The 27,984-nt window shown below is 32.6% G+C and overlaps 1 protein-coding gene across 1 annotated transcript in view; it reads left to right on the top strand.

The window, feature by feature from the left end:
• CALCRL (calcitonin receptor like receptor) overlaps window positions 1-27,027 on the top strand; it is a 107,330-nt gene extending 80,303 nt beyond the window's left edge. The window contains exons 10-16 of the mRNA XM_030803458.1: window positions 6,684-6,810; window positions 9,456-9,609; window positions 10,964-11,024; window positions 11,107-11,173; window positions 17,583-17,801; window positions 17,955-17,996; window positions 23,750-27,027. Of these exons, the coding sequence (XP_030659318.1) occupies window positions 6,684-6,810; window positions 9,456-9,609; window positions 10,964-11,024; window positions 11,107-11,173; window positions 17,583-17,801; window positions 17,955-17,996; window positions 23,750-23,965 (886 nt within the window). The 3' untranslated portion in view covers window positions 23,966-27,027. The remainder of the gene's footprint in view (window positions 1-6,683; window positions 6,811-9,455; window positions 9,610-10,963; window positions 11,025-11,106; window positions 11,174-17,582; window positions 17,802-17,954; window positions 17,997-23,749) is intronic.
• Window positions 27,028-27,984: the final 957 nt, after the last annotated feature.

Raw genomic sequence — 27,984 nt, 5'->3', positions numbered from 1 at the left:
CGGATATATTTGATAAATATGCAACTTCTGAATCGTGAATTTCATCTTTTCTGTTTGAGCTAATTAAACGTGCTATTTAATTTAAGCATACCTAAATTTTCATGGCAATAGAATGACAATAAATTTTGAAAATTGTATCATTGTTTGAATAGATTAAAACTTTGTTATTTGAAATAGAAAATAGAAATAAATAACATTTTTTCTCCCGAAAGTCATGATATATTTTACAATCGGGTTTTCCGTTATTATAGACAGTTTACTTTTCTAGATCATACCCACAGACATATATGAGAAGAAAGTCAAAGCACACTCTCAAAACTGTAGCATATTTTTAGTATTTAGAAAAAAGAAAAAACAGAATGACTAGATATTATGCTGCTAATATTTGCTGATGAAACATTAAGATGTCAAAAACCAAGAAGGTCTTACATGAAAGACATGGGAATAATTTAAAAACAGAATAAAGTAAACAATTTTTCATTAATTGTTAAAAAAGCTATATAACACAAAAGAGTATGAACTTCAGAATCAAAAAGCCATTCAGTAAGTTATGTTCTTTGAATTTAATTTACTCATTCTGTAGAATGGAAAAAAAGCCATCGTGGACTTTTACCTTGTACTCTGTCACATGGCCTGTTCTTGCCCCTCAGAAACTTTAAGCTCAGGGCTTTGACAAACAGGGATGTCTTCCCTGTTTGGAATACTTCTCTCCTCTATACTCTCTTGTTTCAATTGTATGTTAAGTATTCTTCTCACCCTGGCCACATTCTTTTTGTATCCCTTAGTCCTGTCTTAATTTCTAAAAAAGCACATACCACTATCTGGGATTACATTGTTTTAATTTATGTGCCTATTTACCCTCCACTATAGTATGAATCACATGAGGTCAGGGTTTTGCTTTGTATTATTCACAACTGTTTCCCCAGTTCTAGTAACAGTGCCCAAAATATTACCATCCAATAGTAAGTGACTAGATGGATAATAAAGTAGTCAGAAGCCTTATTGCTTCCTTGAGAACTTCAAAATTCAAACTCAATAGATCACTTAATAAGAGTGTAACCTTGAGAAACTTACCCCCATTTTATTAAAAGACAATAATAATTCAAGTAGTTGTTAAATATGATAACGACTTTAAAGTGCTTATCTCTGTGCTGGGGATAGTCTAAGGGTTTCAAAAATCGTGGCTGCTTTATTATAAATTTTGCCTCTAAAAAGGTTTTTGTTTGTTTGGTTGGTTTTGGAGCCCAAGAATCACAGGGATTCAGAAAGACTTTCTTCTCTTGGTTTCCTGCTCACTAGAAGACCAGGAAAAGCAGTCTTACCAAAGCAGTTCACAAATGATAGAAAATCAGTTGGCCATACAAAATGAACACGGCTGTTCCTTATGTAGCCTGATACTCCTATATTTCATTAAATAAGCAGCCCAAGGGCATGGGAAGAGTGAGCATAATGGAGGAAGAGCAATCATGTCTCCTCTAGGACCTTCATTGAGCACCTTGGTTGAAATACTCACCCTCTTTCTAATCTGGCCGAATATAATTTGGATCACCAGCAGCCTCCAAAAGAGAGCTATTGAAAGAGGTTGTATCTGCTTCTTATATGTAAACATGTGATTCCATCAACTTGAGAGTTCCATTGTATAGAGAAAAGACAGTCACACTACTGATTCTCTTAACATACTTGTTTTCTGCCTATGGTTTGTGGCAGTGTTCAGATGGACAGGCTTTCCTTTTGGATACATTGTTAGTGTTTTTTGGGGGAAAAGATCTGAGAATTTGGAAATTAAATCAGATAAGCTAGAATAAGAAAGCAATACTGTGTAGGCTGTGCTATTCTTATATTGCTTGTACTTTCTCCTTTCATGATTCATTTTGCTCATAATTAGTATTGTGAAAAGTAGTCTGGAAGTTTTTAGCTCATATCAAAAGCAAATGGAAAACAGAGGCAAGGTTATTGGCCATACTAGTGGCAGAACTTTGAAGATGGAGTACTATAATATTTGGGATCTGCATGATAGTGAACCTGGCAATTTGGCAACAACGATAGAAAGAATGAAATTTCTTGGGAAGATAATTTAGGTTGCTTTATGTATTGTCCTTTATCATATGGAAATTCTGTCTAATGATAATTCTTGTTTGGTAAGAAAAAAACGACCATTTTTCTGTTTGAGTTACTTAAAATATACTTATTTTAACATAGAGGAAGTTTGACATTACTGAGGTAAACCTGGATACTATTTTATTATTTGTACCTAAAAACCATTAGAGCATTTGATTAAAATCAACCATATGATAATTATGTTAAAAAACAACAGCTAACTTTACATAGAGTGTTTATCATGGGTTAGATGTTATGCTAAGATTTTAAGTGATTTATCTCCTCTAACTTTTAAGCCAATCCTATGAAGTACAATTGTTAGCCCTAAATTACAGATTAGGAAATTAAAGATTCAAGATCTTAAATAATTTACCCAAAGTCATACTGTCAATAGATGGCAGAGTTCAGATTCACTGTCTGAACTACACATAGTGACTTGATGCTACTTACTTCTAAAATTCTTCCAAAAGTGAATTGAAAGACATGGTTTCATTACATATAAAGCATAATGATTTTGTTGACACAATAACATCAACTGCCTCTGTAACTCTGCTTGCCAAAATTGCATATTGAAATAGCATTTTAAAATAATTATATGTAAAAAATATGAAATAGAAACAATCTGGACCCACAAACCACATTTTCTGTTCTGTGGTTATGCGGGGATAGAAAGGGATATTATAAAATTTAAAGAAAGCGAAGGATTTTTGTAAACATTCTCTAAGACTCTAAGATAATTGCTTTTACTATTTTGAATAAAATAAGAATATTTAAGAATTTAAAGTAGGTAAAATTGGTTGCAGGTTAATATTTGAAAAAATATACAAATATTTTAGGGCTTCATTTGAACAAACCATGTGTTTACCAATTACATGTTTTTGGTTTTCACTTACAAGTTGATTTTATTTGTACCAATCTACTTACATATGTTAATGAATATGTTTAGAAGAAAACAATATGCATCCTCAGAAAAATCGGTGCCATTTTTACACTAGACATTGATAGAAACCATATGTTACTTAGCATCTGTCTGCATTTGTTTAAGTTGCACAGTGCCTGGAGGTAGAAATGGAAGAAACTAAATAGTATTTTAGGCAGTAGGACATATTTACACAACACAAAATGAAATGATGTGGCAATGGTCCAGTTTACTACAATTTGGGCAGCTAAACTGGATATCAGAGTTTCCAAAGCAGAAGTCTTTGGTTTGAGTTATATAGGGTGGATTATCTAGTTTGACCACATTATTTCAATAATTGTATAAAACACTCTAAACTTTAATGTCTTTGTAATGAAATTATTTAATGCATCTTCTTAAGAACTTGTTTTGTCTTGATACTAAACATTCAGTAAATTTCAAGGGAATTTCATTCTATTATTTCAAAACTTTGCCCATAATGATATTGTTTGGGTCTTAAAAATGGAAATATGGTATATCCTTTTATCCCATAATAAGAGAATAAGATGTCGTGTGTGTGTGTGTGTGTGTGTGTGTGGTTATACTCACAATAATGACATTTTTGGAAGAGAATATATACCAGCAGCTCATTTTTAAGTACTTACCTTCCAAGACAAATTGAGGTGGGAGCAGGGTAAAAAAAAATGGAATTCTGAGAGGAACAGAAATACAGACCATCACAGAGGACATTTAACTTTATACAAAGAGGATTAAACTTTAACTGTATACAAGAGGATTACATTTTTTATCAACTAACTACAGTTACCATTTTATTTTACTCCCTTCCAATCTTTTCACATGTGAATATTATTAATATAAACAGTTAAAATATAAATGTATTTATTATGTTCCTAGCTCCTATCTTTCAGCTCTTCTATCACGTGTTATTTATTTTATTTCACTTTTTAATTGACATGAAATAATTGTGCATATTTATGGGGTACATAGTGATGTTTAGAAATCTACAATATATAGTGATTAGATCAGCATAATTAGCATATCCATCTTCCCAAATATCTATAATTTCTTTGTGTTGGGAAAATTCAATATTCTTCTTCTAGCTATCTTTAATTTTTTTCTAATTTTTACTATCATGCAATATGCCCACATAATCCTTCTAGCTATTTAAAACTACATATTATTAACTATAGTCATCCTACAGTGATATAGAACACTAGAATTTATTCCTCTTATCTAGCTGTAATTTTGTATCCTTTAACAAATCTCTCCCTATGTCCACCTTCCCCCTACCCTTTCCAGTCTCTAGTTCTACTTTTTTCTTCTATGCAATCAACTTATTTTAAGCTTCCACAAATGAATGAGAGCATGCAGCCTTTCTTTCTGTTCATGGCTTATTTCATTTAATGTAGTGTCCTCCAGTTCCATCCGTAATGTGGTGAATGAGAGAAGTTCATTTTTTTTTATGGCAGAATAGTTCTATTTTTGAAAGTCTTCTTTCATGTCTGCTTTCCTTTATTTCAATTTACTTCTTACAAATATATCTTACCTGCTGTTTAAGCAAACCTTCTCCATCTTTTCATCATAGTTTTAAAACTATGAAATTTTGTTGTTTATAGATATGTTTTAGCCAATGGACTTAGATATGTGTGTGCTCAGCAGAAAATGACAAAATCGCCCAGTTAAGAAAAATGCTTCACTTTTTTTCCCTTGATGGTAGCTGAGTTACTTATATTGTATTACTAAAAACATGTATATTTGCATGGATAAGCAGTTCCTTTCTAAACAATACTTGGCACTCAATAGACATGGGGTAAGCTCAAAGCAGGCATTTTAAAATAAGACCATATGAACAAATATTATATGTCTATAACTTTCATTATGGAACACTGATGAATGACAGAAATAAACCACACATAATATAACTGATTTGAAAAGAACATTATTTACTAGACTTTTTCTGATATTCATTAACTCTATTCATGCTCAATGAACAGAAAGTAATTATGTCACTGCTGTGGCATTTTATCAAAAATAGGATTGTCTTTCTCTCAGTGTTGAATTTCCCTAAGTAATAGCAGGAATCGTGCCACTCCTTTGTTCAAAAGGTTCAAAAATTCTTTTTTTCTATAGAATATAATCAATAATCTGTAGATAAGGCCTGATTACTGCCTGCATCACTACTCCTATACACTACAAAGTCAGGCCAAAGTAAACCACTCTTTAATATGAAAATACTAGCTGGTTCCAGTTGTTTCTATTTTGATGGATTCCAGCTGGATTTCACATATTTGTTGGCATATGAATGTCTTACACACACTCAGCAATCATTCAAGAGCCATCTTGCCCATGAATCCTTTCATAGAAGTCTTGTAGAAGGCATATATTGACAATTTATAATATTGATTTGGATCAAATATTCCTCCAGGCTCTTTAATTACTAGAGCTATATATAGAATCACAGACCTATAGCTGGAAGAAAGGCAATTTCAGAGGCAACATACTCTAAACTGCATTTTTAAATATAGAAAACCTTGGCATCCCATCCTAATTCTAATATCCTGGGCACACAGTCTATTTAAGATAAAGAGATTTAGTAATAAAGTTAGGTAAAGGTCTCCTTAAAGTTTCCAAAATAGAAGGCTTTGGCTTGAATTATATATGGTGGATTATATAGGTTGACCATATTAATAGCATATTATTTTTAAAACACACACACACATCATGAACTTTTTTGCCTCTGTAGTGAAATAATTCCTCAGGTCTTCCTTCATATGAGTTCACACTTGACATTAAGTATTCAGGTTCAAGTGGATCCCATGCTATTATTTTAAAACTTTATCCATAATAAGCCTTTGAGTAAACGCATTATAAAGGAGGTAGTGCTTGAACATGAGCAGGCAGTCATATATGCACAATCTTCTTAGAGTGAAGGTGGATTGAATCTAAGAGTGACATCAGTTATCATTAGTGACACTTTTTCTTGAAATCTATGTGAACTCCACACAGTGAACGCTCTTTTGTTTTATACAAGAGGAACTCTCGTAAAAGGTGGTACTATTTTTACCTTATATATGGCTGCACCAATTAGAAAAATTCAGTAAAGCTGTGCAAATCTCATTGGTTGCTAAGTTTACATTTTTATCAATTCATCTATTCTGAATACTTTGTTATTTTTTCCAGATTGGTCTGTGTAATCACTACCATCACAACAAAACACACAGTTATATTTAAACAGAACAATATATATGGTGTAATGAAAAAAGTTATCCACATGAGAATCTGACAGCAAATACAAAGTGTTCAAATTAATTAGCTGCATAAGTTTTGATCAATTATCTAACTTTACTGAATCCCAATGTTTGCAAAATAAATTAAACTATTAATTATGTTCAGAAATTAATAAAGAAAGTCATGTAGAGGACTTGTACAGGCAAATTTTCTATCCCTATGTATATCTACCTCTACTGAAGCAACTCATTTGTCTCTAGGTTTTAAGCACTTACAGGTTTTCCCTAATTAAGATTTTGTAATGAGTGGATCTTAGGGAGAAAAAATAATTGTTTCAAAAATGGAGCAGCTGTTATGAATTGGGAATGTATCTTATTTGAATAATGATTAATAAAAAAAATTTCATGATGTCAACACACTTGTTTTTCTTGCTTTTTAGGAGCCTAAGTTGCCAAAGGATTACCTTACACAAAAATCTGTTCTTCTCATTTGTTTGTAACTCTGTTGTAACAATCGTTCACCTCACTGCAGTGGCCAACAACCAGGCCTTAGTAGCCACAAATCCTGTAAGTAAACCAAGATTGTGCCCTTGGTTCAAGGGCCTAATGGGAAAGGGGGAACATGGCTGATATATGCATAATGTGTATAATTAAGTACACATATATGTATATTTTCAAGTCTGACATATATGTATATTTTCAAGTCTTTATATCTTGGGGAATATTGAGAAATATTTACCTTTCTACATTGGAATATAGCTACATATACTCTACAGAGTATTCCCCCAGAGTATTCTCAGTATTCCCCAAGATATAAAGAGTGAACATAAAAAAGTGTTATCATTTCTTTGCTTCAATTATTTATACATGTACATGTATCTTCACTTCATTTTATAGCTGTAGAGTCCTCTCACTATGGCACATAATAGTTTATCACTACATAATATTTATTCAATCCAAATGAAAAACTCAAAGCAATGAACCCTGCGTAATTTGAAAAAATAGTACATGCACATGGAAAATTTAAACAAATTATATTTTTTGTATCAGGCTGGCTTTAAAAAGTCAATAAAACCAGGAAAAGAATGAATTGTACATATCCTACATAAGATTAAACTTCATAGCATAACGTTTTAAAAAGAACTACAGTGTTCAGTCTCAATAAACATTTATAAATTGTTGCCTTACAGGCCATATTTTTAAAACATAGTTTAAAATTTACTTAGCTAAATGTAAATATTTCGTGTAAGCTATATGCATATGTAAAATAAGTTTAAATTAAAATATCTGCATACATAAACATACATTCAAGTTTTAAAAATTATCTGCTTTTATAATGTTTATGGGATATTTACTATAGTTTGTGTGTGTGTGTGTTTGTGTGTCTATATAGTGTTTTTTAAAAGAAAAAATTATCTAGTGACTGAAATCAGGAAGGGAAAGAATTTTTACCAAGTGGGTCAATAAACAGTCTCATGTGTATTTTATGTGTGTTTTTAGAGTAATTTTCAAAATTCTAAAAGTCCCTGCATTGTTTGCACATGTGCATCTGGATTGCTTAATCTTGTATATGTTCCACTCTAAAGTCACTGGATTAGAAAACACACTGGGGTATAATTAGCAACATAAAAATCTGGCTAATGTCCTGCCATTTTAGAGTAAATTTCTGTAAGACAAGGAGATTCAGAGTTTTGTCTTGAAGCTGCAGAGCATGAGATTCTAAATCTCATATTTGTATGCAAAGATGTGTTTAATAAACACATTATAAATTGTCATATATTTTTGTTTTGTCTGTATTACTAATGCCCTGCATAGAAATATTTTTCTGCAGTATGCTCTTAATCTTTTTTATTGTAATGGTTTATCGATTAACTTTTTAAATGAAATCAAGAATTAGAAGCCCAATTAAATATAAATATTTAAAAACTCTTTAGATAAAAAGTTGAAGCTGAAATTTATGATTTCTCTCCATATAGTAGACTATCTCATTTTCACCTTTGAGTGAACTTTAATATAATGCTGTGTTTTACATAAAGGTACATTATTTAAAATTTAATGTTACGTATTCTGCAGATACATTTAATGAATAAATAGGTTTTACAAATATCCTTTAGTTAGGAGGCATTGTATATAATGAAAACAAAATTGGAATGTTCAGGTTGTAGATTTGATTGATGTATAAATATTAGCAAATCATTTAACTTCTCTGTTACTAAGTTTTTTTATCTATAAAATATATGCCTAATGATAATGTACACCTCATAGGACTACCGTAAGAATTAAATAAAACAATATATGTAAAAGTATTTTTAGGCTGACTCCTATGCAGATGCCATTATTACTATTCTGTGATAACCTAATATTAACAATCCAGTGCATTTTTTTTTTCAATTTTATTTTTGGTTAAAAAAACTATTTCAAAAATAATGATAATTGCCACTAAACTTTTATTGATTTTCAGACTAGAAACTGGAGCCAATAGGAGTAACAGGTCATGTATTTTTGGGAAAGCTTTAATTGTATTCTCCTGTTTAAGGCAGTAAACTGTCACTCTTACTCTTTTGTGTTTTCTTTACTGTAATTTGAATGTCTCTCTTCCTGCCTCTTTAAAAGTAGAGAAGCAAAAATAGAGACCTCAGGAAAAATGGAAGGGAAAACATAATTTTGTCCTCCTTTTACTTACACAAAGCCCTCAAACCCCCTATTTGGATAGGATAACCTATGGATGTATTAGATTATTATTTAATAAGCATTTGCATGAGGAGCATGTAATCTGCAAAACTTTTCAAGTATTTGGGCACTTTTAATGAATTGCTTTTAAAATTACTATTATTTCCAACAGAATGTAACAGTCAAGGGATTCATGATGATGTAAATAAGTGTAAAGTTATTTATGTGTGACACTTTTATACTTATAATTACGTAATAACAAAAACACATTCAGAAAACACACATTCACTAAATAAAGTAGATTTAGAAGTTACACTTTTTTTCTGGAAGATATACCATTATAAATCTTTGGACTCTGTGGCTAAAAACTAAAGGCATCATTACATGAATACGAAGACTGGCATTCCACAAATCCTAATCATTAATGTATAGGATTTTGTGTGTAGGGGAGAAAGTTCCATGTTTCCTGAGCTAAACTAGAGTATTGCTTTACATGTGAATTCATAAACAAGTAAATGTTGTTTTTTTTTTTTTCCTCACAGGTTAGTTGCAAAGTGTCCCAGTTCATTCATCTTTACCTGATGGGCTGTAATTACTTTTGGATGCTCTGTGAAGGCATTTACCTACACACACTCATCGTGGTGGCCGTGTTTGCAGAGAAGCAACATTTAATGTGGTATTATTTTCTTGGCTGGGGTAAGTGTCATTATACATACTTGTTGATTTAATGGATTAAAAAAGCCTTTGGAGGATGCCAGATTCCTTTGTAATACGAATATACCAATGAGTAATCATTTTTAAAGAATATCAGGTGATTAACTTTTGCCTATTATTGTAAATTGCAACATTTTAAGCAAAGTATCACTGACACATCCATTGTTTTCAGTAGTCACAAGTCAATATATAATAGTGTCTTTTTTTTCTATTGAATATGCCAACGAACAGGGTATCTTGGCTGAATATGTAGTGACTAAAACAATAGAAGTAGAATCATAAATTAAAGATTTAGTCTTTGTACCATTCTGAATATTCATTTTTGCCACGCGTAAAATGAGAGCATTGGGTTTAAACATCTTTGAAGTTCTATTCTAAAAATATTTGTTTAAAATATTGTCATTTTATGGTAAGAGTAGAGGGATTAGTAATTGAATAAAGGCATGCAAAAGATTTATTTTTTTCTACACAATCTCCTGATGTGGTATTATTCACAAAGCAAACAGTGATATACTTCTGACATATTAAAAATAACTAGAATAATGCAAAATATGAAGTGCAGAAATGAATTTAACAGGACTCGTTTCCAGAAACAAAACTGAAGTTGTGCTTATCTATTATCACCTATCTATCCTATCATCTATCTATCTCTATTATCTATCTATCTTTCTACCTATCTATCTATCTCTATCATCTATCTAAACTATCATCGATATCTAGAAAGAAATACATATACAGAGGTGTATATATACACATACATGTACACACACAATTTTAGTGTATTCTGATTAACTTTATAAAGCATTGCTTAATTTCATATTTGGAAGAGCTGATTTAGAATATTCAAAGCCTGCCAAATTTTTGGTACATAAATTAATCACTTTTTTCTTCTTCTTCAAATAATGGCTTCCTAGTAGTAATCTCTCTCATAGTGGAAGTTCTTGTGATTATCAACTTTTTTCCACATCTGATAATGTACCAAATATTGGCCAATTCCATCTCACAGAAAGTACACGAATGCTGAATTTCCTCTAATCCTTGTGGCTTAGGAAACACATCTTAAGAGTTAAGCTCTGAAGTCCACTGATTCAAAATGACTTATGAATTATAGTAGAAGAAAACATACACACATATAAACACAAACACAAAAATGTAAATACCTAATACTTTATAATGTGTATTGTTGACTATACAAATAACATTTATTCAACAAATATATAGTGACTAGTTTTTTTGCCCCTAGAGTATCTTTGAATTTTTGTATTTAATTACATAGTTTCAAAATACCATCTGTAGAAAAAATTCCGATTTATTTTCTTTTTCTTTGGTATTACAGGATTTCCACTGATTCCTGCTTGTATACATGCCATTGCTAGAAGCTTATATTACAATGACAAGTAAGAAAATCTCTTTTTATTATTTCTACTGGAACAATGTAAAATAAAAAGTTTCAACATAATGTTTTTATGTTTTCTCTAGTTGCTGGATCAGTTCTGATACCCATCTCCTCTACATTATCCATGGCCCAATTTGTGCTGCTTTACTGGTATGTAACAAATTCTCCTTTCCTTATCATTGCTCACATTTCAACTTTATTTCTGAATCATCCGGCCTATGGTATCCTTCAGGGTCCCAGTGGACACAGATGGACATGCATGTTCACAGTGCTTAAGTGAATAGCATTTAGTGAAGGTATCATATCTGATGTATGGGCAGGAAAGGCAAAGGAACTAATTAGCAAGGGATGGTGAGCCATTAGGGACCAACAGTGGAATGCTGTTATCACAGCTAGACCTGAAGAGAGAAGTGTTAGTGTAGTGAAATGAGCACTGGGAGGAGTCACCCACTAAGAGATTTGATCTTGAGTAGAGAAAAACAACCACAGCCTGGCACAATAGAAGCAGCAGAAACAAAGACCCGAATTTATCTTTATTCCCATACTCTTATCTTTTGGTTTTTCCAATTAGCCAGATGCAGCAAATGTCTCAGGGCAAGGAAGTCTGGATGAAGCTGTTCACAGACATCATCCTCCTGTGGCACAGAGAGGAATAGAGGATGAATCCAGTAGGGGGGTGGGAGGTGACAAACAAGAAAAAACAAAATACCTATGCAAATTTTACATTATTATCAGTTAATGTGAGTGCATGAATGAGACATTTTAGTATGATTGCAGGAAAACAGAAGTCACATTCGATGCTTTTATTACACTATTATTATTTTTATTGAAAAAAGATCTTGCTCTGTTGCCCAGACTAGAGTGCAGTGGAATGATCACAGCTCACTGTAGCCCCCAACTCCTGGGTTTAAGGGATCCTCCCACCTCAGGCTCTTGAGAAGCTAAGACTACAGGTATACACTACTATGCTTGGATAACTTTTTAAAAAATTTTTTTACAGAGACAGGATCTCACTATGCTGCCCAGGCTGGTCTTGAACTCTTGGGCTCCAGTGATCCTTCTGCCATGGCCTCCACAACTGCTGGGATTACAAGTGTATTACATTCTTTGAATGAGAAAGTAAATTAATACAAACTAGCAATCTAGCATGCTTTGTCTCAGAGAGTATTAGAGATCATAATGCAATTACAGTCCTTAGGAGTGGTATTTTAGTTACAGCTGCTATTCACTTTTTTGTTGTTGTTGTTATACTTTTAAGTTCTGGGATACATGCAGAACGTGCATGTTTGTTACATAGATATGCATGTGCCATGGTGGTTTGCTGCACCCATCAACCTGTCATCTGGGTTTTAAGCCCCGCATGTATTATGTATTTCCCCTAATGCTATCCCTCCCCCCTCACCCCCACCCCCCGACAGGCCCCAGTGTATGATGTTCCCCTCCCTATGTCCTTATTTTCTCGTTGTTCAACTCCCACTTATGAGTGAGAACATGCAATGATTGGTTTTCTGTTCCTGTGTTAGTTTGCTGAGAATGATGGTTTCTAGCTTCATCCATGTCCCTGCATAGGACATGAATTCATTCTTTTTATGGCTGCATAGTATTCCATGGTGTATGTATGCCACATTTTCTTTATCCAGTCTATCACTGATGGGCATTTGGTTTGGTTTCAAGTCTTTGCTATTGTGGATAGTGCTGCAAGAAAACAGAAGTGTACATGTGTCTTTATAGTAGAGTGATTTCTAATCCTTTGGGTATATACCCAATAATGGGATTGCTGGGTCAAATGGTATTTCTGGTTCTAGATCCTTGAGGAATCATCATACTGTCTTCCATAATGGTTGAACTAATTTACACTCCCACCAACATTGTAAAAGTGTTCCTATTTCTCCACATCCTCTCCAGCATCTGTTGTTTCCTGACATTTTAATGATCACCATTCTAACTGGTGTGAGATGGTATCTCATTGTGGTTTTGATTTGCATTTCTCTAATGACCAGTGATGATTAGCTTTTTTTCATACATTTGTTGGCTGCATAAATGTCTTCCTTTGAGAAGTGCCTGTTCTTACCATTCACCCACTTTTTGATGGGGTTGTTTGTTTATTTCTTGCAAATTTGTTTGAGTTCTTTGTAGATTCTGGATATTAGCCCTTTGTCAGATGGATAGATTGCAAAAAATTTCTCCCATTCTGTAGGTAGCCTGTTCACTCTGGTGATTGTTTTGCTGTGCAGAAGTTCTTTAGTTTAATTAGATCCCATTTGTCAATTTTGGCTTTTGTTGCCATTGCTTTTAGTGTTTTAGTCGTGAAGTTTTTGTCCATGCCTATGTCCTGAATGGTATTGCCTAGCTTTTCTTCTAGGGTTTTTATGGTTTTAGGTCTTACTTTTAAGTCTTTCATGCATCTTGAGTTAATTTTTGTATAAGGTATAAAGAAGGGGTCCAGTTTCAGTTTTCTACATATGGCTGGCCAGTTTTCCCAACACCATTTATTTAATAGGGAATCCTTTCCCCATTGCTGGTTTTTGTCAGGTTTGTGAAAGATCAGATGGTTGTAGAAGTGTGGTGTTATTTCTAAGGCCTCTGTTCTGTTGTATTGGTCTATATATCTGTTTTGGTACCAGTACCATGCTGTTTTGGCTACTGTAGCCTTGTAGTATGGTTTGAAGTCAGGTAGCGTGATGCCTCCAGCTTTCTTCTTTTTGTTTAGGATTGCTTACTCTTGGCTATACAGGCTCGTTTTTTGGTTCCATATGAAACGTAAAGTAGTTTTTCCTAATTCTGTGAAGAAAGTCAATTGTAGCTTGATGGGGACAGCACTGAATCTATAAATTACTTTGGGTAGTATGGCCATTTTCACAATATTGATTCTTCTATGCATGAGCATGGAATGTTTTTTCATTTGTTTGTGTCCTCTCCTATTTCCTTGAGCAGTGGTTTGTAGTTCTCCTTGAAGAGGTCCTTCACTTCCCTTGTAAGTTGTATTCCTAGATATTTTATTCTCTTTGTAGCATTTGTGAATGTGAGTTGACTCATGATTTAGCTCTCTGTTTGTCTATTATTGTTGTATAGGAATGCTTGTGATTTTTGCACATTGATTTTGTATCCTGAGACTGCTAAAGTTGCTTATCAGCTTAAGGAGTTTTTTGGCTGAGTCGATGGGGTTTTCTAAATATACAGTTATGTCATCTGCAAACAGAGACAATTTGACTTCCTCTCCTCCTATTCAAATACCCTTTATTTACAGCTGTGATTAAGTTATTTATATATGTGCTTGTATATGTATGTGATATTTTTCATGTAAAATTCAAAGCTTCCTCATTCTTATTTTCAGACTCTTTTTAAATACAGATATTCTATTATTTAATTATATTTGCTAGCTGCAGTTTGGTATATGGTTGTGTTGGATCACTGTTCAAACCATTCTCAAAATGTATCACTGTTAAGCCATTCTTACAGAATTTATTATGACTTTCATAACATTTTTTGATATACCTTAATGTAGATTATAGTGAAAATTTCAAAGGCAGGGGCACTTGCCTCCCTTCCTTCTACATTCTAAGGGCATGAGTGACATACTGTGTTTAAGTTGTACCCTGAGACTGCCTGGCTTTGCATTGTGTGCACAAAAGAGTCAGCAGTGAATCCTGGCTCTACCACAGCTGCCTGTGTATCATCTCAGAGCAAGTTTTCTGTTTTATTTTGTTTTTAACCTCTCTGTGTCTTTGTTTTCTCATCTGTAATGATGGAATAATAAGAATATATACCTCACAGGGTATTATAAGGATTAAATGAGATACTTTCTGTTAAGTGATTTGGCACAGTTAGTGCATAGAATATTGTAAATTCTTGAAAAAATGCCTTCAAAGTTTCCTCACTTGTAGTTTCTGCATGATATCATGCTTCTACTCTGAGGAGAGCTCAAAGAAATTATAATATATCGTTTGGGCTACCCAGGAGATTCCAGAACAAATGCAAGACAATATTTTATTACAAAAGATCTGGCTGCACAGAGGGGTACATGATTCAGACTTCTAAATCAGTAAGGTTCAGGAAGTGAAAGCACCTAGCAAATGCAAAATGTAACATCATCTACACAATCCTTGGAAACATCTGTTCATGTAAACTTTGAGGAAGAAGAGTAAGGATGAAATACAGGAATATAGCTCATCAAGCTGGTCAGTAAGAAAAGAAGTGAAAATCCACATTATTTGCCTAAAACTTTCCCATCTTGTTGGCCTAAAACAAGATTAGGAACCTATTTTTCTATCCGGATAAATCATTCTGACCTTGTTTAAGCTCCAGAGCTCCTCCTTGGTCCTGGCCAATTCCAACCTCCTCGGAAGAGCCCTAGTAATTGTTCTCATGGTTATCATATGTTTTTGCACAACTTTTATAAATAAGATATTTTAATCACAAGTCATTCCACTCAGACTTCCTCCATCACATTTCCACGTGAGCAGGTTGGTACTGGAGTGACTACAGCATTTTTGAGATCCTGTTGAGGGGAAGTTGAGAGATGATACATTTAATTTGGGTTCAGTGACAGATATTTAGGTGACTTCAGTGCATAGTTAAGTGATTGTTTGGGAATGACTTCAAGAAACTGTCCTACAGCCACTGTATAGATTTACCCCAGTTCCTGTTATGACCCAAGCATGGTATTGTGATATGAAAATAGCCTGATATGCCTACTAGCTATGTAAACTTTATGAGTATGTCAGTTAAAGGTTTCTTCTTTTCTACTGAACTAGTTTTGCTTGAGGGTGGGTGAAATTCAGACATAGTTCTTCTAAAATTTAAAATTCTTATTTTTGCTTAAAGTAAATGGAAATATTTACAGAAAATAGAGTAAGATGAGGGGATTATAATTCTCAAAACTGTTTTGTGGAAAAATAGCATGGAAAATAGCATCCAATTCATTCTAAGACAATTATTTATAAAATTGTCAACTCTAGTTTCTAGTTTCACATTTTAAATCAGACTTGCCATTTGGAGAAGCACTTTGCATTTAAAAATTTTCATATAATTAGGATCACCTAAATTGCAATGTTTCTGTGTTTTTATAATTTACGATTTAATGTATTGATTATAAAATATTCGATTTTAAGCAGATAAAAGAGCATTATTATCTTTTTTTAAAGAGCAATGGATGCTTAGGAAGGGAATATATTAGGATGAGTGGAATAACAGCTGACATGTTGATTTGCCACGTTTCATTCTCACACCTGTTGAAATGGCTTATTCTGCTTTTGTCTTTATCATATTTCTGTGTCTGCAAACATTGCTTTTCATAGATGTGTTTCCATTAGGATTATAGTGAGCCGTATATTTTTGAAGCATATGTTCCATTAAATTTTCTAAAAATAGTGGTAGAATATTTTTGTGCCCAGTTATTTTTATGACACATGTGTCAATTTAGCAAATGCATGCTCTTTGTTAATTCTTTTCTATAATAAATAGGAAACTACTATTTTTTGCAATTTTTAAACTGTGTGGATATAAATTATATTTGGTGCATAGATTGAAAATTTAAGATTATTAAACAAAGGGCAGATGCCAGAGCTAAGGGTGAAGAAAAAGAAAAGAGAATAGCAATTAGCCCCTATGCAGCTCTTCTGGAATTAATATTCATGATTCTATGGAAGGCATAAGGAATGGGCATAGAGAAAATGGACCAAAGTAAAAGATATTGACTTGGGTGAAAATAAGAAAGAGATAAACTCTAACTTGGGTGAAAATAAGAAAAAGATAAACTTGTATCATGTGAGAGAAAGAGAAATAAATATGTTTCAGTAGGACCCTGTTTGCTGAGTCACATTAGAGCGTCAAAAGTTTATGTCTCCCATCCAAAGAAACTACTGTCTCTTTGATAAAGTTGTTAAGGCACAAAAATAGTGAATATTATGTCATTGCAGACAGTAATTAACAAGAGGTCTTATAGAATGCCAAATTATTTTAGCTCTAGAATGACTGGGGTTGAATATCAGCTGGTTCGAAGTTCCCTCATAAGTAAAAGAGGATTACAGTGCTACTTTGGAGAGGTGTTGTAAAGATTATTGTTACAAGAAGAAACAGGAAAGTTTTTGGTTTGAAAGATGAAAATGGTTATTATGGTATAATATACATTTAGAAAGTATGTCATATGGACATGATAAAGAGGGGATGCTTTAAAAATTAGCATTTTTCTATAAACAATTATTTTCTTTGATATGAAAATGTTCAAAATCTTTAGTTTTTAGACCACAGATTTTTTTTAATTGCACGTGAAAAGAGCTGAGAAAAACTGAAATATTCTTCAACTGAGTATGTTCCACAGTAATTATACCATAATTTAATTTTACTTTTTTAAAACTTGTTTATTAAAATTGATGTACTTGTTAAATTGATAAATCACAATTCCAGAAATATAAATTAATATCTTAGGCAATAATACCCTTTAAAAATATTCTTGTATATTAAAAATATTTTAAGATTTATACAATTGGAGATACTTGAATAATGCTTCTTAATGTTAAATATGAAATGATTTTCAGATGCCATTTTATTTCGTTTTTAGGTGAATCTTTTTTTCTTGTTAAATATTGTACGCGTTCTCATCACCAAGTTAAAAGTTACACACCAAGCGGAATCCAATCTCTACATGAAAGCTGTGAGAGCTACTCTTATCTTGGTGCCATTGCTTGGCATTGAATTTGTGCTTATTCCATGGAGACCTGAAGGAAAGATTGCAGAGGAGGTATACGACTACATCATGCACATCCTTATGCACTTCCAGGTATGACATTCTTGATAAGAAGGCAGCTTGAGAAGTTTGGCATTAAATATACATAGAGCTTTTGTTTTACTCCTGACTACTTGTACAGCTATTTGGTTACAAATACATGTATCTTTCCATTTGGATTCAGATCATTCTATTTTTCTTTTACAGGGTCTTTTGGTCTCTACCATTTTCTGCTTCTTTAATGGAGAGGTATGATAGTTGATTTTATTCCTTCTATTATTTTATATTTACTATCTATCTATCCATGTATTTAAATGAGATAAAATTATAAATTCCCCAGGAACAACCATATTAAATTCTATTTCCATCAGGGAAAGAACCATAGAATCTCTTACCATAGGTTTAACTCTCCTTCTCAAATGCTCAGGTCATATTGGAGTTCAAAGCTAGGGAAAAGTCAACCTCACTTAAAAATATTTCAAAAGCTATTCATCTAATCTTTTGAGATACCTTTGAGTCCCATTAAGTCTGAGCTTTTCCCCAGATACAGTGGTAGGCAATCCCAAATCTCATAGAACATACACTCTAATAGGAAATAAGAAATAGGATCATCTCATTTTCCCTCTTTCTCTTTCTTGCCTGTCTTACAATGTAGCCTATGGAAACAACTTTATGGCAAATACAAAAGGATTTTAAAAATTAAACTCTTGGTTATACAGGGAAGAAATTCAATGAGTTAGGAAATTTAGAAGAGAATGCTCTAATTCATAACATGACCATGTACTCTTCAGTACTTCTAGATTTTTATCCATGCGTTTCCTACTTGGGAAGTTTCAGGCATTTTGAAAACTGGTAACATATTTCTTATGCATACAAATGTGTTATAGCTCAGTAATTTGAGCTCTACTGACTTAGCTCTTTATATGTTTTTAATCTGCTCAACACAATTTAACCTGTAGGAGGATTTTGGCAAAACTGAACAAAGTTTCTGCACTTTGGGAGGCCGAGGCGGGCGGATCACGAGGTCAGGAGATCCAGACCACGGTGAAACCCCGTATCTACTAAAAAATACAAAAAATTAGCCGGGCGTGGTGGCGGGCGCCTGTAGTCCCAGCTACTCGGAGAGGCTGAGGCAGGAGAATGGCGTGAACCCGGGAGGCGGAGCTTGCAGTGAGCCGAGATTGCGCCACTGCACTCCAGCCTGGGCGACAGAGCAAGACTCCGTCTCAAAAAAAAAAAAAAAAAAGAAATCCAGACAGCAGCTGAGTGAGACACAGACACTTGATAATGTGAAGCTTATCATAAAGCTTCAGATGGGGAACACATGGGGCCAGTTGGTATAACCTATGACAACCATTCCTATAAAACAAATGAACATTGGAAATCATGCACACGTCATGAAAAACTATAACATGTTATTTGCTCTTGCTTAAGTAATATTTTTACTTCCTCATCTTGGCATATAATAAAACTCAATGTTTAGTTTTTAATTAAAATATATTTCAAGTTCAACACATTTATTTATATTATTTATTTTATTTATCTATATTTATTTATTTGTAATGAGGTGTAGAATTGCCACACATTGTAGACTGTATTTCATACATTTAAGTGGTACTTCCATAATTCTTCTGCTATACAGAAGACAAGAGCAACTTTTTCTGAAATCAATGAGAAGCATAGACAGAGAACGCAGTTACAAAAAATAGATAAATAATTTGTTTGATAGTAAAATTCAAATAGATTTTATTATATACTTCTATAAATTTAATGTTATATACACTGAATTAGACAATCCTAAATGCTACTTGTATAGGATGTAATAATTAAATATAGATGAGAGTGATATGGACAACATGCTAAAGAACATGCATGAAATAGGAAAGGTAGACCTCTGTATCTACAGAAACAGATTTTAATTCTATAAACTAATTTTTAAATATTCAAAACACACTCACTACTAAAATATTTTGTAATAGGAGGCAGTGTAGAATAAACAGCAATGCATTTAAACACCAAAGATGCTACTTTTCATCTTGGCTGTGATATTTTGGCAAATGCTGGCAAATTTCAGGAGCCTGTGTCTATCTTTCTTAAAGGGAAATTAAAGCAAGTTCTCTACACAGGTCTCAGAAAAATAAATACAAGCTAAGAAAGATAAAGTTTTTAGCACCATGCCCCACTTCATGAGATTCTCAGTATACTCATTATTTGATTTGTCAAATCACTTATTTTCAAAAGTACATGTGCAAACAGGAACATTAATCATTTTGGATCAAAATCCCAAATTGGCTCTTTTATCTAGAAAGAGTGCCCAGGGAATATCTAAAGTAATGCCTAACACTCCTGTTACACTCGATCTGTGTAAACAAAAGGGACACAGAACCTTGATCTTCTGCCATGTCCTAAAATTGAGAAAATTTTGACATTGGAAAACTACAATAATACAAAATCTTTGAGCTAGGCTGTTGCCAAATCTTTCATTTGGCAATATCTGTTCATTTCTAATATCTGTTCTTTTTCTTCATCTCTGGAGATACAATCCCTGTTTGAGTATGATTCATTTCTCTTCTTAAGAAATACTATGATCCCTCCCTTTTTGTCTCAATGCCTCTTACTTTTTCCCACTTTCATAACATGATGAAACAACTGCCAAATTCATTTTGTTCCAACTATGTCATGTACTTCTTAAAATCATTTGCTCAGGCTTAGTTTTCTTCTTATTTTCCACATTAGGTCAAATGCCTGCCTTTAGCTTAATATTTGTGTTTTTTTCTTTCCCACCTTTTATGTACTTTTTAGCCAACATCTTGCTATTAGCATTTCTCACTAGTTAAATAAATGTGGCTTGACAAGTGCTTGGATTACTTTCATTTTATCCCTAGTGCCCTCAGACAAAAATGTGCACTGTGATCATAAACTAGGGAATCTAGTCATCAGAAGGTTATATTTAACAACACCTGAGGGTAGATATTCCATAAGATGAGCAAAAAGTTTTGTTGAGAACAATTAAACCCAAATTCTTTAATGAGAACTAGGTAGACTTTTTATAAAAGCTTCGTAAATATTTTAAATTGATTCCCATTAAGGAGTGTAAAGTTAGTTCCTTACTGGGTGTTAATGGGTATATAAGGTTGTAATGTTACATTCTAAACATTTGCCTTACTGCTTATATCATGGTCATGCATAAAACAATAAAAACATTCATATCTTTAATAACACCCAGCTATCTTCCCTTACAATGGACATTTGCTTGTTACTCTTCCCCATTGATTTTTTCTCATTAAAAGTTTATTAAGAGTAGCTGCTTTAATGTCGTATTTAACAGGTGTGATATTGTATTAGAGGAAGCAGAAGAAAAATGTAACATCCTTAGAGCAAATAACATAAACAAACAAGTCTACAAGGCCTGTGGATCTTTAATTAGGTTTATTTTTAACTATAGTAAGACCTCACAGTTCAGGAAATTAGCTTTCTATGGTTTTTCTGATGATTTAGTTGCAAGGAAGAAATAGAGTGATGACCTTAATCAAAGTAGATATTTTAAGAGCAAACAGTCATATATTTCAATGGCCATTTTCCTTCCAAATTGAATTTAAGCTTTCCTTTTTAAGACTATAAGTACTAGACTCACAGCTAAGATATTACTTCCTGTCAGCTTTTTCTCATCCTTTATATAGAATTTTTTATACAAAGCTATATGCCACTTCCCCTCAATCAGAAACTATATTGTTTATGTACTCAACCAATTCAGCATTTAGTAACAAAATGAGGAGAAATTTATGAAACAAAAAATAAGGATCAAAAATATTTCTCATCAGACATATCTAGATAATTGGTCAATGGTCATTTTTATTTTGAATCTCTGAACATGTATTTAAAATTCACAATCTGAAGCCATTCAATTTGTAGTTTGCTCATGATCTTGAGGTTGTTATATATGCAGATGTTATTTTTTTTTTTTTTTTTTTTTGAGACGGAGTCTCGCTCTGTCGCCCAGGCTGGAGTGCAGTGGCGCAATCTCGGCTCACTGCAAGCTCTGCCTCCCGGGTTCACGCCATTCTCCTGTCTCAGCCTCTCCGAGTAGCTGGGACTACAGGCGCCCACCACCACGCCCGGCTAATTTTTTGTATTTTTAGTAGAGACGGGGTTTCACCGTGGTTTCGATCTCCTGACCTCGTGATCCGCCCGCCTCGGCCTCCCAAAGTGCTGGGATTACAAGCGTGAGCCACCGCGCCCGGCCACAGATGTTATTTTTAAATTATCTTAATTTAGATATTTTATATGGAGGATTTAGAATTATATTACTAAATTGAGAGGAAAGTTTAATTTTTGCAAGATAAATAAATTTGTTGCCTTATAAATGCTTTTATTTTCAAAACATGTTTACATGAATATAAATTGTTTTCTTCAGATATGGTTACCATGTATTTTTTAATTGAGCTTGAAAGTCCTAATGTAACTTTTAATATGAAGTTATCTCATTTTAATTATATAATTTTTGAACCATATAGTAGAGCGAAACTAACTGGTAATTTTAATACCTCATTTAATTTTACCTAAATACATTGTTGGATTTATATTTACTCCTTCTTTTTTTCTACATGAAATGAGACAATAAAAATTTGGGTTTATTTTAAGTGACAGACTATAAGATACTTTAACAGGAACTCTGAAGTATTCTGTAAAGCTGCAGACATCCTGGAACACCTATTTTCTATAGAATGCTTGTAATTGGAGGAATTGAGGGTGTGTGTGTGTGTGTGTGTGTGTGTTTTAATCCATCAGACTAGGAAATAACAAGAAAGAAGTAAGCCCTTTTCAAAGATTTAATATTGATTTGTATACATGGATATAGTGAAGAGAAAGTTGAGGAATTCTATATTAGTAGAAAGTTAAACAATTATACATCAGTACGTAGAAAATGAATTACCAGAAAATTGCTGTGAGATGCTCAGATTCCCTTTGGAAAAGCACTGAAAGAGCCAAAGAGCAATAGAGAGCTTGGGGAAGGCCATTCAAAGCAAACCCACTCTGGGCACATATAGATTGGGTCACAAGGATTTGGCTAACACATTCATAACCTAGAAGCAGGCTGCTCCAAGCCAGTGTGCTCACTCATCAGACCTGGAAAAGTCCTCCAGGTACTTGAGCTAGAGATGTATTTAAATATTCTCATTTGTGCCCATTGACTGACAATGAAGAAAATTCACTCTCGTGCCTTACATTCCATTATGACCAATATTTTACTGTATAGGACCCACCTACCCCTGATCTCTAGCTTCAAACAGAGGGGAAGGAAGTCATTAAACTGCAAATTTACTCAGCAGAAGAGGATTCAAATATATAAAAATGGAGTGGTTACATTCCTAAATTTATTTTTCACAATATTCACCAGATTTATCATTATTTGTTCAACACTTTTTTTTCTTCTATGTAGCAAGCTCCATGAAAACAAATATCATGCTCCCTTTTTTAGAATGTAGCACAATTTCTGGCATATGGGAATCACTCAAAAACAAAGGTTGCTGCTACTGCCCTGCTGCTGATGATGATGATTTGTATTCTTCGTATCCTAACTTCTTTTCTTTTATATATCTTTCTCTTATCCTTCACGAATTGTCTTCTCATTCTATTAATGAAGACATTAATATGAAACTCGATGTTGTACATGAAATCTTGTAAATGGGGGTCCGGATTACCTATTTGTTTGGCAACAGTAAATACATGTGCATTATAAAAGCTTTGAAGACAAAACATGCCATGAAAAATATTAATGGAATGTAAAGTACAATGTAATTGTAATACATTTCCTAATGTGAAGATGGTACACTTAATTTTTTAAATTAAGTAAGAAAATGAAGCTATATTATTCACTAATTAACATAACTTTTTTTAAAAAAAGCTCTTCTCCAAGACCTATTTAATTGTGCTTCAAAAACAGTGTCTTCATTTCAATTAATGGGTTGTTCTTGTTCTTTCTGTTTCTTTTTGACTGATAGGTTCAAGCAATTCTGAGAAGAAACTGGAATCAATACAAAATCCAATTTGGAAACAGCTTTTCCAACTCAGAAGCTCTTCGTAGTGCGTCTTACACAGTGTCAACAATCAGTGATGGTCCAGGTTATAGTCATGACTGTCCTAGTGAACACTTAAATGGAAAAAGCATCCATGATATTGAAAATGTTCTCTTAAAACCAGAAAATTTATATAATTGAAAATAGAAGGATGGTTGTCTCACTGTTTTGTGCTACTCCTAACTCAAGGACTTGGACCCATGACTCTATAGCCAGAAGACTTCAATATTAAATGACTTTTTGAATGTCATAAAGAAAAGCCTCACATGAAATTAGTAGTGTGTTGATAGGAGTGTAACATCCAGCTCTATGTGGGAAAAAAGAAATCCTGGTTTGTAATGTTTGTCAGTAAATACTCCCACTATGCCTGATGTGATGCTACTAACCTGACATCACCAAGTGTGGAATTGGAGAAAAGCACAGTCAACTTTTCTGAGCTGGTGTAAGCCAGCTCCAGCATACCATTGCATGAATTCACAAACAAATGACTGTAAAAGTAAATATACATGTTGGGCATGATTCTACCCTTATTGCCCCAAGAGACCTAGCTAAGGCCTATAAACATGAAGAGAAAATTAGCTTTTAGTTTTAAAACTCTTTATCCCATCTTGATTGGGGCAGTTGACATTTTTTTGCCCAGAGAGTGCTGTAGTCCTTTTTGTAACTACCCTCTCAAATGGACAATACCAGCAGTGAATTATCCCTGCTGGCTTTCTTTTCTCTATGAAAAGCAACTGAGTACAATTGTTATGATCTACTCATTTGCTGACACATCAGTTATATCTTGTGGCATATCCACTGTGGAAACTTGATGAACAGGATGTATAATATGCAATCCTACTTCTATATCATTAGGAAAACATCTTAGTTGATGCTACAAAACACCTTGTCAACTTCTTCCTGTCTTACCACACAGTGGGAGGGAATTTGTACCTGTAAATATAAATTTTGTCCCTTCCATTTCTACTGTATAAACAAATTAGCAATCATTTTATATAAAGAAAATCAATGAAGGATTTCTTATTTTCTTGGAATTTTGTAAAAAGAAATTGTGAAAAATGAGCGTGTAAATACTCCATTATTTTATTTTATAGTCTCAAATCAAATACATACAACCTACGTAATTTTTAAAGCAAATATATAATGCAACAATGTGTGTATGTTAATATCTGATACTGTATCTGGGCTGATTTTTTAAACAAAATAGAGTCTGGAATTCTATATTTGGTAAATATTTTAAAGACAACCAGATGCCAGCATCAGAAGTCTGTTTGAGAACTAAGAGAACAGAAACATCTATCATAAGATATATTTATTTTAAAAACACAGGTCACTATTTTATTGAATATATTTGTTTTGATAACTCATACCTTAATAATAGGTGTGTTTGACATATTTCTTTTTTCATTTTGACAATGAACTCACATTCTAATCCAGAAATTTTAAACAACTACTGTGATAAATACCAATCTGCTACTTTTATAGATTTTACCCCATTAAAATATTACTTTACTGACTTTTACTAGATGAAGATACATAGCTTTGGAAATGTCCCATGTTATTCAAGAAATATAAAAAAACTAGAAGGATACAATATATACCATATACAATGCTTTAATATTTTAATAGAGCTACTGTATATAATACAAATCAGGCAAATACTTGAATATATCATGAGAAAAAATTATTGTCAGATCTTACTGAATTATTGTCAGACCTTATTAAATAAAGATAGAAGAAAACCTTGCTAATGAATTAAAGTGAAATATGTATGGGATTCAGTTTCTCTAATGTTATTTTCCACTGAAATCTCTAAAGAATAAGAATGACTTCAATTAGTAAAAGTCAATTTTGGGAAAAGTCATGAGTATCTGTTTTATAAGTATGTCAATCTGATTAAAATGGATGAAACTAATGAATTACTCATCATAAGTTGTTTCTTAAGCTGTCAATATGTCAATAGATGGTGAGTTCAGAACTTATTTCAAATTGCTAAGACAAATTATCTAAATTCGTAAGAATTAACATATAGAATGGTCTGGTCAGTACATTTATAATTTATCTATGCATGAAAAAGTATCGTTTTGTTTTAAACATGAATTTCATAGCAAGCTGACATAGAAAAGAACGCAGGCTGTTCTGGACCTTCAACTGCCTAAATTATACAAAAATTCATTTTAATAAGCTCAATTATTAGCTATTTATTATTCAAAGACCCATATTTAAATCCTTTGCTGACCATGTTGACATATATCAGCCTTCTTCTAGACAAACTGTCAAGTCTCAACCATCTTGACAGTAGAAGTGACAGTAACAAATGTTGAATGATCAGAGATTATATTAAAATGAACATGTAATTTTCAAGTATTTTTGTTGTACTTTTATAATATTAATTCTCAATCAGATTTATTTTACAGCCAGGGTTTGTCTGTTGTAGAGTCTTGAGGCGTAGCAGTCATTCATGATTAATCACTGTTAGTTCTGTACCCATATATTTTTAGAATAGTTTTAAATGTTAGATTTCTCAAAAGCTGAATGCTACTTAATATCTTTGTATCATACTCATAAAGCAAAGTAAATCTGACACTTTTCTAAAGCAAACTTCTTTGCTGTCAAAAAAATAAATCTGGGGAATTTCTAGCTTTTAAAATGTAGATCTGCATTTTACTGTGATTACTTGGGAAAGTCATATTTTAATTTTCTAAATTTCTAATTTGTCATTTTCTTTCCTAAAGTTAATTTCCAATGCATTTATTCATAAAATATTCATTCTGGAATGCAGTGTTTGTTTAAATGTAATCCAATGTATATAGAATTAGTGGTGGCTGTAGTGCTGTATTTATTGCTTATAAATTTTTTTAAATGTGAACTTACTTTTAATTTTCTCTTGGTTTTAATCTGCTAGTAGAAACCACTAGTTATCTGTAAAAATACATTCAAGATATTCTGATCAATTGTAACAATTTATGTTATGCCTACTTAGAGTATATCTCTATTTTTTGATTGTATGAAAATATCAAAGTTATGAGTTAAAGTTTATTTTCATTGATATTTACTAGAGTGCCAAATAATCTAATTTATAAACATAATTCTTACAGTAATCAATGGGATACTTCTCAAAATTAACAAATCTCTTAACAAAATATCTCTTTTGCCCTCTTTAAAGTCTTCAGTAAACCACTAAATGAATTCAATAAACCAATTAAGAAAAAGTCATGATTTGTTTTTCAAACTAAAAAAATCCAAATATACTACAATGGATGCACACTCCTTCTTATGCTGAAAGAAGAAAAAGGATGTCTCAAAATAAGAAAATGTTCAGAAATTCATCTCCTTTACTATATTTCATTTTGTAGTTTTGTTTAAATATTAGAAAGAAAAATATGAAAAATAAGTATTTAGAGGTGATTTTCAAAGAGGGCATATTCATGGCTCTCACACAAATATAAAATGAAAATGTTTCAAAGATTTTGTTTAACTCATTAATTAATGAAAGAACAAGTAAGATGTTACAAAAATTCAAAGGAGAATTCAAAATATCACACTTATATGAGAATATTAAAAATGCTGAAATAAATTTATAAATAAGTGCAAAACCACTCTATCCTTAGGGCAATAATCAGTTGCATTCCACTTAATAACTAATTTTTATTTTTATGATCAAGAATGATGTACATCATTATCTGTTTTCTGGAAACAAATGCCCATTTAAAACACTTGTGTTTTTTTCTTATAATCTCTCCTCCTTGTGATTATACTAATCTCAAAGAAAGAATATTCTTGATTAGAAATATTGCTAGTTTCATAAGGTTTGGCCTATTGTTGAGATAGGTACATGAGAGTGTTAATTACAATATAGACCTCCTCAAGTTGGTTTTACAAATCTAGTACCATAGTGCACTTTTTAACAGCTTCATTGAGATATACTTCACATATCATATAATACTTCATATTCAAACCAGTTTTTAGTATATTGGTAGAGTATATTTTAATACATCCATAGAGACATGCTACCATCACCAATTTCATTATATTTTTATAATCTTGAGAAGAAACAGTGTATCCTTTAGCCATCACTTCTCTATCCCTCTATCTCTACTTTCATTCCAGCTATAAACACTGCTAATTTACATTCTGTCTCAATATTGATTTCCCTATTC

The sequence above is a fragment of the Nomascus leucogenys genome, chromosome 22a, assembly GCF_006542625.1.
Source record: "Nomascus leucogenys isolate Asia chromosome 22a, Asia_NLE_v1, whole genome shotgun sequence".
Classification (NCBI taxonomy): domain Eukaryota; kingdom Metazoa; phylum Chordata; class Mammalia; order Primates; family Hylobatidae; genus Nomascus; species Nomascus leucogenys.
Note: the sequence above shows the minus strand (reverse complement) of the source record. Positions and strands in the feature narration are given on the sequence as shown.